The 12,525-nt window shown below is 41.6% G+C and overlaps 1 protein-coding gene across 4 annotated transcripts in view; it reads right to left on the reverse strand.

Annotated features, from left to right (window-relative positions):
* Positions 1–7,956: 7,956 nt before the first annotated feature.
* Positions 7,957–12,525, reverse strand: part of tars1 (threonyl-tRNA synthetase 1) — a 40,338-nt gene continuing 35,769 nt past the window's right edge. For 2 of the 4 annotated variants that reach the window (XM_059648612.1, XM_048531597.2), the window contains exons 18-19: positions 12,269–12,383; positions 9,113–10,456 (exon numbers count right to left, since the gene is read on the reverse strand). In XM_059648612.1, the coding sequence (XP_059504595.1) occupies positions 10,308–10,456; positions 12,269–12,383 (264 nt within the window). In that variant the 3' untranslated portion in view covers positions 9,113–10,307. Of the gene's footprint in view, positions 9,068–9,112; positions 10,457–12,268; positions 12,384–12,525 lie in introns of those variants that run through there. The other 2 variants (XR_009446168.1, XM_059648606.1) reach the window with 2 other exon arrangements.

Consider the following 12,525-nt stretch of genomic DNA (forward strand, 5'->3'; position numbering starts at 1 on the left):
TGTGTGGGGAAGACCAATGCCACTGCCCGCTCTTCAATCCTCACCGTCCTCCTACAATGTATAGGAAAATCACAACACAATGGTCATATTCCTCCAGCAGGAGCTCTGCTAATAACAAGCCATGTTAAATGCAATGACACAGATTAAAATCCTAAGAAGGCTAAACTGGGCAGCTGTTAAAAAAAAGTGTAGTGGTAGTGTCCCTGCCTCACAGCCAGAACGCCTAGTGTTCAAGTCCCACCTACTGCTACTCTAAACTCTTCAGCTGCTGATGATGAACCAGTGGTAAAGTAGTAATGTCCAGGAGCTAGGTTAATACTACTCAGTGACATCAGGTTCAAACTGCACCATGGCAGAAGCAGAATCCAGTTAATTCATCTGGAATTTAGAGCTAGTGTAAAATGTGATCTACTTTATCAATGCCCTTTAAGGAAGGGACCTACCAGGGACTCCACAGAAATGTGCCTCTTTAAATGATCAAAATCAATTAATATATTTCTGAAATGTGAGGCTGGATGAACACAGCAGGCCAAGCAGCATCTCAGGAGCACAAAAGCTGACGTTTCAGGCCTAGACCCTTCATCAGAGCCTCTGATGAAGGGTCTAGGCCCGAAACGTCAGTTTTTGTGCTCCTGAGATGCTGTTTGGCCTGCTGTGTTCATCCAGCCTCACATTTTATTATCTTGGAATTCTCCAGCATCTGCAGTTCCCATTATCTCTAATATATTTCTGAATGCCATTTCCACCAAAAGATTCAGCCAACATTTAAACAGAGCCACACTGCCACTGCCACACCATCACTCAACTACCAACAACGGCTCAAGATCAGACTCATATGTACAATCACACCCATGGTTACAGCTTGTGCAGTCTCAGCTACTCAAGAAGCAAACTCTCTTTTGCAGGACAAGGATGTGAGCAAAAGGAAGCAGCAGGAGCTAATGGAAGGGGCTAGGCATGACTGTATGTCCTAATATGGTATATCACACTTCCAGCTCATTTTTACTGAAATACAAGTTGCAGATTGGTGTATGTGCACACACCTCTTACTTTTGTCACTTTGTGCACCATGACCTTATGCTTTCTCCTCTTGGATACCCAAGAAATCCAACCTGTCCAGGCAAAGAAGGAACAATCTCAGTGGAGGAACCCAAGCAGGTGAGAACACTGTTTACTTCTTTGAGAGTAGATTGGAGGCGGGTTCTGTGAATAGTGCAACAATAGTACAGGCAGGTTGTAGCCAAAGTATGAGTAAGAGCGGCACAGGTACCAGGCTCCTGGAGGTCACAGTCACCCTACTTTGATGGTGCAATGTATCAAGGATGACAACTGATGGGTATGTGCAATGAAATGCTTGATGTATTTACAGAGCTTTGCATGCAAGAGCCCATCTCCAAGTTGCCATATGCATTCCCCAGACCTAGGAGCCATCCTCTGGAACATGGAAATGATTATTAATTCCACTTGTATATTTCTGGAAACAACTACGATGGCCAACATCTCAGCTTCCAGTGCTACATGATTACCTGATATCTGAGTGCTTCAGTGAAAGCTCAGACTGAAATTTTCATGGCTAGGCACTGCCACTATGACAGAACGGCAATGAGGAAAGGGGCTTGTGGCTATACTGCACGACATTGCAGTATAGCAATCAGTCCTCCGCAAACTGTACGGGCTGCTGACCCCCTACCCCATGGGAATGAAGCAGGGGCCAGATAGCTTTCTCAGGATGACAGAACTGATCCTCCCATTCCTGCCACTCAAACTGTTGCTCTTTTATGTCAACCAGCCCAGCCAAGGTGATAGATTCAGAAACCGCACTTGCTAGGGCAACAAACTTTTTGTTTAAAATTAATTCATCACTGGTCAGAGCAGCATTTATTGTCCATCCTTAATTGGCCACTTCAGAGTCAGGCACATTGCTGTGACTCTTCTTTTCCCTGAAGGACATTAGTGAGCCAGATGGGTTTTCTCAGACAATAGTCTCAAGGTTATCAATGATTCTCTTAATTCCTGAGTGTTATTACATTCAAATTCCACCATCCACCATGGAGGGATTTGAACTCAGGTGCCTGGGCATTAGCCTGGGTCTCTGGATTAACAGGTCTAGTGATAAAACCACCAGGCCATCCCTCCTCATAATCCAGCACAGCCTCCAAGAGGAAAGATCCTTTGCTGTGATCCAGCTGTGTAACAGTGACACCAAGCGGACAAAGAAAGAGATTCTCCTTTTTGATAATAAAAAGCGGAATCTCAAATTGGCACATGATAAACAACATTGAAGAGATAAATACATAATAGCTCAAAGATGGAATGGCAGAAATGGGATTTAACTAGTGCTGGTACCGCAAAAAGCAGGAGCTGTAACACTGCAATAGCATTCACCTGAGCCATGCTGGGGCAAGTCACATAAATAGGGCGGTAGCAAGGACATTAAATATGATGGGAAGGGACCATGAGATAAAATGCAGTAAATCAAAGGGAATTATAGAACATGTTAATGATGTGGGTTTTCATAAAGAGTATGTGGAAGGAAGGAATAGAGGTTCAAACTTAAGAATGCACCAACTGATGACGCCAGAGATTGCAAAAATGGTTTAAAGAGTTAATGGCTGTTTTTTTTAAAATTTATTCACAGGATGTGGGTATCATTGGTTAGGCCATTTATTGCCCATCTCCACATTGCTGTGGGTCTGCAGACATTTGAAGACCAAGTTACTACACCAGGTGGGTTTTCACCTGACAGTGGTTTCATGCTCATCATTACATTCTTAATTCCAAATTCTAAAGATTTGAATTCCGCCATGGCAAGATTAAAACCTGGGCCCCCAGAACATTACCTGGATACACTGAATTAAAAGTCTAGTGATAACACCACTGGACCACTTGCACGAGGCCATGAATGGAAACAGCATTCCTAACAACTGGATATATTGCTATCGCAGATAGTAATAAATATGTGTGGCCTGGCAGTCATTACAGGAGTATGATTTTAAGGTGACCAAAACTGGGACCTAAATATTGGATGGCCTTAGTATCTTGAGAAGACAGTAAATTAGGATAAGTTGATGTGCTAACTCTGTTAGTTAATGATGACATTAATGCAGTAGTTGGAGATTACTATAGTTCAGAAGGGCAAGACACAGAATCAGTTTGGGCAGAATTAAGACATGGGGAAGGTAAGAGGTCAGTTGTGAGGGTAGTTCACAGCACTCTGTTCCCAATTAACCCTAGTGGTACAGCAGACCAGAGTATTTAGGAAGGAATAAATGGGGGTGTGGAAGAAAGGGAAAGTTACCATAGTAGTTATGGTAGTAATTTCCATGTAACTTGGGCAAATCAGATTGGCAAATGGTGGCCTGGAAAATGAGACAGAACGTGTTTGGTACAACTGCATAAGGCAACCTTGCTATTTAGAAGGGGAGGTGATCTTATTGAAACATATGGGATCCTCAGTGATCTCAACAGAGTGGATTCCAGGAGGATGTTGCCTCTTGTCAAAGGGGCTAGAATTATGGGACACAATTTAGTTATAAGGCAGACATAAGAATTATTTTTCTCTAGGAGGACTGTTAGTCTGTGAAATTCTATTCCTCAAAGAACAATGGAGGCTGAGTTACTGCATTTATTCCAGAGTGAATTAGATAGGTTTTTGATAGACAAAGCAGTCAATGGTAATGGGGTAGTGACAGGAAAGTGGGAGTCAAGGTTACCAGCATGATCAGCCATGATCTTATTGAATGGTGAAGGAACCACAAAGTGCCAAATGACTGACCAAATAAACTGTTTCTAAGTCCTACATTCCTACACCATCTGCAGTCTCTCCACTGAAAGTCAGCAGCCTTCTCTGGACACACTAGGACAAGTACAGGATGAATAACACCTGATTATATACAATACTGAATCATTTCATGGATAGATTTGGTCTGGAATGTTTATTTTCTGGTTCATTTTCCCATTATGGTTGAGTCTTATAAATGACAGTGGGTCACACTGCCGCCACCATTTTACAATGGGAGAGAGGATCCCACCACTGCTAATCATTTTATAACGGAGCCAGTTCTGTTGGGTAGATACACAACCAATCCTTCTGCTGGTATTAGCTGTGTGGAAAGATGTCCATATGATGACTTAGGGAGAAGCTCCAATTTGATTCAACAGTAAAGGCTTATTTTGTTGCTGGCAATCCCTCCCTAACCAGTATGATTGCCCACCATGTCACTGGTCAATGGCTCTATAGGTCTTGTGTGGCTGATGAGCCTGATTCTAGAGCTTTACCTCTGGCCACACATTTGGCAGGTGTTTCCAGGAGGCAGAATTGGTCCCTGGCCTCGAGATCACTGGTATTCCTTTCTCCACTTCTTTTTCCATACTTGCTTAGTGTTCTCAAAGAATTGTGTCTCTTCCTCCAAGTCAAGTTTCTTCTGAGCAAGGGTCTCCCCTTTGCACTGACATCAATGATGCATTTCTTTAGGTAAGCCTTCAGGGAATCTTTGAAACACTTCCTTGGTCCTCCTCTCATTCAAGTGCCTTCCTTGAGCTGGGCAGAAAGGATTTACTTTGGCAATCTGAACTCAGACATCCTGAACAAATAGCCAGCCAAGCAGACCTATTTCCGGATGATCACGGCCTCGAAGTTGATGTATTCGCTGCTTCAAGCTGATGCATGCAAACCATCTCAAACAGCACTGATGGTACTTCAGTAAGGCGTTTGATAAGGTTCCCCATGGCAGGCTGATGGAGAAAGTGAAGTCACATGGGGTCCAGGGTGTGCTAGCTGGATGGATAAAAAAACTGGCTAGGCAACAGGAGACAGAGAGTAGTAGTAGAAGGGAGTTTCTCAAATTGGAGACCTGTGACCAGTGGTGTTCCACAGGGATCTATGCTGGGACCACTGTTGTTTATGATATATGTGAATGATTTGGAGGAAGGTGTAGGTGATCTGATCAGCAAGTTTGCTGATGACACTAAGATTGGTGGAGTAGCTGATAGTGAAGGGGACTGTCAGAAATTACAGCAGAATATAGATAGACTGGAGAGTTGAGCAGCAAATGGCAGATGGAGTTCAATCCAGGCAAATGTGAGGTGATGCATTTTGGAAGATCTAATTCAAGGGTGAACTATACAGCAAATGGAAAAGTCCTAGGGAAAATTGATGAACAGACAGATCTGGGTGTTCAGGTCCATTGTTCCCTGAAGGTGGCAACGCAGGTCAATAGGGTGGTTAAAAAGGCATATGGCATGCTTTCCTTCATCAGACGGGGTATTGAGTACAAGAGTTGGCAGGTCATGTTACAGTTGTATAGGACTTTGGTTCAGCCACATTTGGAATACTGTGTACAATTCTGGTGGCCACATTACCAAAAGGATGTGGATGCTTTGGACAGGGTGCAGAGGAGGCTCACCAGGATGTTGCCTGGTATGGAGGGTGCTAGCTATGAAGAGAGATTGAGTAGATTAGAATTATTTTCATTAGAAAGACAGAGATTGAGGGGGGACCTGATTGAGGTCTACAAAATCATGAGAGGTATAGACAGGGTGGATAACGAGAAGCTTTTTCCCAGAGTGGGGGACTCAATTACTAGGGGTCATGAGTTCAAAGTGTGAGGAGGAAAGTTGAAGGGAGATATGCGTGGCAAGTTCTTTACACAGAGGGTGGTGGGTGCCTGGAACGCGTTGCCAGCGGAGGTGGTAGACGCAGACACATTAGCGTCTTTTAAGATATATCTGGGTTCTGGGCAGGTACATGGATGGGCGGGGAGCAAATGGACACAGACCCTTAGAAAATAGATGACAGGTTAGACAGAGGATCTCGATCAGCACAGGCTTGGAGGGCCAAAGGGCCTGTTCCTGTGCTGTAATTTTCTTTGTTCTTTGTTCTCCAGGTACTGGTGAGTTGGAGGTGTTGTGGTCACGAAACTGGACTATTAATCCAGAGGCCCCAAGCTTATGTGGGTTCAAATCACACCACGTTAGTGAACTGCTGATGCTGGAGAATGAGATCACATGGTGTAGAGCTGGTGAACACAGCAGGCCAAGCAGCATCAGAAGAGCAGGAAAGCTGACATTTTGGGTCTGGACCCTTCTTTAGAAATGTTACAGACCATCACAGGGCCCTCTTGGGGCACTGGAATTCAGCTAAACCTGGAACTAAATGTTAGTCTCAGTAATGACCAGGGCCAGACTAGCATTGACGTAAAGAAAAACCGAGCGGATTCAGTGAAGTACCTCAGGGAAGGCCATCTACCACTCAAGAAAGAGGACCCTGTGGCGGTCTGTGGCAGAGGGCAGGTAAGGTTTGGAACAAGGGGAAGTTCATTGCTGTTAACGGCATCCTACTCAGGTGAGGTCTTCTTAGAGAACCCCGGCTGGAATGATTGTATTCTCCCTTCCTCCTTGCGTAATTACGTCAGTGTCAGGAGCTCACCTCTAGGATTCAGGAGTTTGGAACACTGCCCAGATCCCACAGCATGGCTGGGATCACCCAACCAATTTGCTGCGTGGCTTAAGGTGTGTCCCATGACTGATTCTTTTCTGTATTAGGTACAAAACACAAGGTGCGAGGGTAGCATATCGGGATTTTTAAAAACTTATTTATTTACAAACGGAATCTCGGGTCGTCGCATTGTTATTTGCATTATTTTCCAAAACTAAATCGATATTTGTTGAGTTTCAGCTTACGCAACGTTGCATGTGTTTATATCTTAATAAATTGCAGCCTGGTAATTACAAAATATGAGATCGGAATCTTCCCCTTCAGTCTTTGTTCATATTTGTGACTTTTGCAGTGCAGTTTTAATCACTTTTGCAGGCCAACGGCGCTGACTTTGTGAATTAAATGCAATATTTAAAGGCCAATTCATTTTAAAACGTAAGAAAAAATCGAAAAGTTCGTACTGTGTCAAACCTCGAAGTGGGTTTTTGCAATGAGACCAGCCCTTTCCTATTTGCTCTACAACATACGACACGTGATAAGAGAAAGTCTAACAAATCATTAACCTTTGCTTCTAACGCAAAACACTTGCGCGCTCCTGCCAACTAACACTGACCTTTGAAAGCTGGGTAGGTAGCTCACGTTCTCAGATTGTAACTGAACTTTATTACGGGAAAAAAAACTATTCGCTGGAAGGTCAAATTGCCATGTGATCTCCAAGTGAAAGTATTTATCCCGCCTCATTTTAAAAATTAAGTTTCAACCTTTAACTGATTTTAAAAAAAAGAAAAATAGACACCGGAGATGTTTCTGCCAATAATCCCTTTTCCAAATATGTCAAAATTGTTTAAAATGCATATTTTACCGGAGATTAATGAACGTTTAGGTAGTGTTTACATTTCTTGCTGAACTGATGGACGTTGGAAAGATCAGATGGGGCAGAGAAAGCAGAAAAGGCCGCACACAACTGTACTTACTATAGCTAATGATATCTGCTACAGTTTGCTATGGATATAGATTATTCCATGTGACATTTTAATTGGCTGCATTCTTTTTGTTTAAATATTTAAACAATGGATGTGGGTGTCACTGACTGGCCAGTATTTATTGCCTGTCCCTAGTTGCCCTTGAGAAGGTAGTGGTGAGCTGCTGTCTTTGCTGCAGTAGGTTGACCCACAATGCTATGAGGGAGGGAATTGCAGGATTTTGACCCAGTGACAGTGAAGGAATTACGATATACTTCATAGTCAGGATAGTACATAGCTTGGAGGATAATTTGAAGGTAGTGGTGCTCCCAAGTATGTACTCCCCTCGTCCTTCTAGTTGCAAGTGGTCATAGGTTTGGAAGGTGTTGCCTGAGGATCTTTGGTGAATTTCTGCAGTGCATCTTGTAGCTAGTACATACTGCTATGACCAAGTATCAGAGGAGGGAGTGGACGCAGTGTCAATCACACAGGCTGCTTTGCCCTGGATTTTTAAGTGGGGAGTATTCCATCACACTGCTGACTTGTGCTTTGATTTATTTATTGTCTCGTGTACCAAAATACAGTGAAAAGCTTTGTTTACAATCAGTACAGGCCGATCATAGTAAGCAAAGGATGTACAGCTCAAAAAATCTTTGAGGCAACAGGTTACATTAGACAAGGCATGCACTAGGTGAGATCAATATTAGCAAGATCAGCATTATTTAAGGCTAGAGAGAGTCCATTCATCAGTCCGATAGGGCCAAGAAGAAGCTGTTCCTGAACCTGCTCGTGCATGTGTTCAGGCTTCTGTATCTTTGTAGATAGTGAATAAGCTTTCAGGAGTCAGAAGGCGAGTTACTCACTGCAGTTTGCCAATCCTGACAGCTTCTGAGGCCTGCAAGTGCTCAATTAAATGCAGAACTTCAGAAGATGCTGTCAGTAATTCACTGCTATGCAGTAGGGCATGTTAGAAGTCTCTCCAGGCAGCAGTCAGTACAAATCACAAATCAAAGCTTGCCACATATCACTCAATGCAAAATCACATATGTGCCACGGCTTATTGAATGAGTTAACTTAAGGTTTTAACAACATACTAAGTTAATAAATAATGAACAGCAATACTATCTGAAACCTCTTCTATTTGTAGAAACTCATTTTTCCAACTCAAGTTCATTTTCATTTATTACTATTATCTTAATCCTAGGTTACATCATTAACGTTTAGAGTGAAATAAAGTACTAATAAAAGCAAAAAAAAGCATTTACTTTCTAGTTTGCCATCTATGGAACCATTTCACTGTGCCCATTTATTTTGTTCAACAGTATCACTGGTGCTGGATACCTGACAATCTCCTAAATTTGATCAGATGCAAATTGACATTTGTTCAGGAAAACCCACCCTAGACACCAATCATTTGTTTCAGAGATAGTAGGAATTGAAGATGCTGGAGAATCTGAGATCACAAGGTGTTGAGCTGGATTAACATCTCCCGAAGAAGGGTCAAGGCCCAAAACGTCAGCCTTCCTGCTCCTCAGATGCTGCTTGCCCTGCTGTGTTCATCCAGCTTGTTATCACCAATTGGAAGTGTTGGAAGTGGAATGTGACCTACAGCAGTCTGCAAATATTCCTTTGTCGCAAACAATTTAAGCTGATGGGAAGGTGCAATCCCCTTTCAACAAAAAGAATCCAGTGTTAACTGACCTCCAAGCCAAGTCTCTGCTAACACCACTTACCTCCTTTAGCCTCTTCAGTGCAAATGACATTAATAGTCATGAGGAATATTACAACTATCAAGATACAAGGAAATATAAAGGAAACGAACCAAAGTCTGGGATGATAATTACAGCTGCTCTCTAAGATGGATTGCATCCACATAATATGCTCCCGTGAGTACTATTTCAGGGAAATGCACGTTATGCTCAAGTGAGGGATGGTGGTGTGACTGGAAATGTTTAGGACGCAGCATTATTACATCTGGCCCATTAACCTCTTCCAAGATTGAGCATATTGTGGCATGTTGTGCCTTTTGAAGACTGGTTCCAGTTGTGGTTGAACAACAAAGTGCTTTTTGTCAGAGTGTAAATTGGAGGATGCGGGAGGTACGGTTACCTCCTACCACAAGGTATAAAGGATAGATATCTACAGACTTTTCTCCCTTGCCTTTGGACATTTCTTGAATGCAGAGGTTACAAATTCCTTGGGTTCAAGAAGAGTACTGCCAAGTACTACTGCCACTCACTGATGTGGGAAGAGTACTGAACAGGCTGAAACTGTGACACTGCCAGCCAACACCTCAACATGTTGGAGAAAGTGACAGTATTTGTATTTTTTAAAACAAAAGCCTTTTGGTTTTTAAACGGTTAAATAGATTTAAAGATTTATATCTAATAGCAATTCAACTACAACAGTCTAATATTTTCTTCAAGACTGAAGTTCATTTGGATATAAAGAATATACATATCCTCCTTTAAAAGGTGAGCTTGGTGGAGAGAAGCCATTCATACATATAAAAGGAAAAAGGTGAATTCAATAACACAATACTGCAATAAAAACTGATCGATATTGAAGGAAATGTATTTTATTAGGGGCGTTAATTCCTTTTGTTCAGTTGAGAGTCAAAGTATTTGGTAAAAATGCTGAAAAATGAATTACAGAAAAAACTACAAATAGTTTTGAAGTATTTTCAAAAATCATCTTCATGCAATAAATGACCATTACGCGGAAATTGAAACAGTAACTAATTCTTGACCAACAATTAACATTACTGACCATGCTGACAGACAAAGTTTGTGATAATTTCCGAGCAGCTAAGATTCTTCGAATGAAATCATTGCTTTCCCTTACCCAATAAAAAAAATTGAAACTGCGCTTATTTGGCTACAGGTATATATGGCAGGATTCCAAAAGTCTTAGAAGTCCTCTTCAGCGTGTTTACTTCTGCATTTCTTGTGCTGCAAAAGCCTCTGAATAGTTTCAAATATTGTGCGCTCCCCGTGCACTTTGTTATCTCTTGTGCGTACATTTACAGTTCCACTGCTCTTCTCTTTTTCACCAACCACTGCAAAGGTAATAACATACATCAATACCTTGTATTTTACCTTGAATTAATTGCTACATAGAAAAAGTGATTCCAAACAATTTTCTACATCAATGCAAATGATAATGCTTTGAAATGACTGGCATGCCATTAAAACAGATGGACAGTATTACACACAAGCTGATGTACTAGATTGATTCTCTTGTTCTTCCTCCCAGCATGATAGCGTTGAAAGATCTCCTGGCACGACTTACGTCAGTGATAATTTGCACTGTGACAGTGCGTGGCAAAATATTTCCCTACTAAAACTTTATTTGGTGCTTTAATCACAGCTAAAGAAACACAAAACATCCCAGTTCATAACATTAATTGTTTTAGACACTTAAGCTACTGATTCGTAGTATTGTTTTGTCCAATTAAATGCTGAAAATATTCCATATTTTGGAACAAATGCTAAGTCTAATCCATAAAAAGCTGCTGTGACTGTGCAGAGACACGGGTTTGCAGGAAATACAGCTGCCAGGAACAGGGCACTTCCATATCATGGCACTACAGGGTGGTACTGTTTGGGAATGACACCTAGGCAATCATCCCGGGTAGAGTGAACCCCAGGCCTGCCCATAGTAAGAGGGACAGGTGCAACACAGGTGCAGCTACAACCTCTGGCATGCAACCAGTCAACTGGTGACTGCATTTTAGAGAGAAACAGTTCACGGCCTTGATCGTCTCGAAGCTGCCTTGTTCATTTCTTAGCTACAAAGCATTGTTGACCTGAGAAGTGCATGTCCTCGTTCAGAGAACTTTAAGAGATATCAAGTCTTCTGGCTGCAGTTGGCTTACAGCACGGACTCCTGGCTGTGGTACGCCTGAGGCATGGACATGTGGCAGGGTTGTCATTACTATACCCAGAGTAGGAACTCTGAGGCCTGGGACAACTTGCAAATACCTTGCAGGAAACACTTGAGCCGTGTCTGAAGACCCCTTGTACAAGAGATGAACTCTATTTATGCAATTTCTTTTTATTCTTTTTGTAACTCTGAATGGCACAGGATTGTGGTGACAAAACACCTTTCACTCTATGTTTCCAGATCTGTGTGACAATCAATAAATAAATAAACAAACAAACAGCAAAGAAATTTAAATAGACCCACTAATGATCAGAATGAGTATAACAATTTTTTAAAATTCTTAGAATGCAGGCATCATCAGCAAGGTATTTATTATATATCAAATGAAAATGGTGATGCTGGAAAATAGAAACAAAAGCAAATTGCTGGAAAAGCTCAGCAGGTCCAACAGCATAATTGGAGAGAAATCAGAGTTAACATTTTGGGTCCAGTGACCCTTCTTCAGAATGGGTTGTCTCAGAATTTAATATCCCTATTAGGCCACTTCAGAAGGAAATTCAGAGTCAGCTGCAATGATATAGGACTGAAGTCACATATTAGCCAGCACCGCAAGGAAAACCAGTTTCCTTTCTTAAGTCATTTGCGAGCCAGTTGAATTTTTAAGACAATCCATTTTACTGATAGCAGCTTTTCTCCTTCCAACTGGATTGTGGTTAGAGATGAAGGCTATTGTAGGTGAAATCAATGAAACAAGTAATCCTATCTTAAACCTCTTGATCTGTTCAGCATATCAGGTAGTGTCATTAACCACAAAGGCTAATGAGGAAAGGCAGTTATGATGAGTATTAGTGGGCCAATAAGCAAAAAAAGACCATAGCATAAATGATCAAACAGAATAAAAGAGACAGTCCAAAGTATAGAAGGATGTTACAGTTCTTTCAAACAACTTCACCAACTACATTGTTAAGAGATTTATAAGGCTTACCAAGAATAAAGTTATATTGAGCAAGTTGTGCATTTCGGATCTTCTTGTTCAGTGTACATCCTTGATCAAGGTCAACATCAGTCATCAACCCAGCATCATGAAATTGCTGTTGAACCTAATCATATCAATTTATAAAAAGAAACAACATTACCAAAACTGTTTTTTTTTTCCTGTCTAAAAGAATGAAGAAACTTGAGTGGCTGTGACTTCGTTCCCAACAAAATAACTTTTATATTATTCATTTCACAGCAGAATGC

This window comes from Stegostoma tigrinum, chromosome 1 (assembly GCF_030684315.1).
Source record: "Stegostoma tigrinum isolate sSteTig4 chromosome 1, sSteTig4.hap1, whole genome shotgun sequence".
In the NCBI taxonomy this organism is placed as follows: domain Eukaryota; kingdom Metazoa; phylum Chordata; class Chondrichthyes; order Orectolobiformes; family Stegostomatidae; genus Stegostoma; species Stegostoma tigrinum.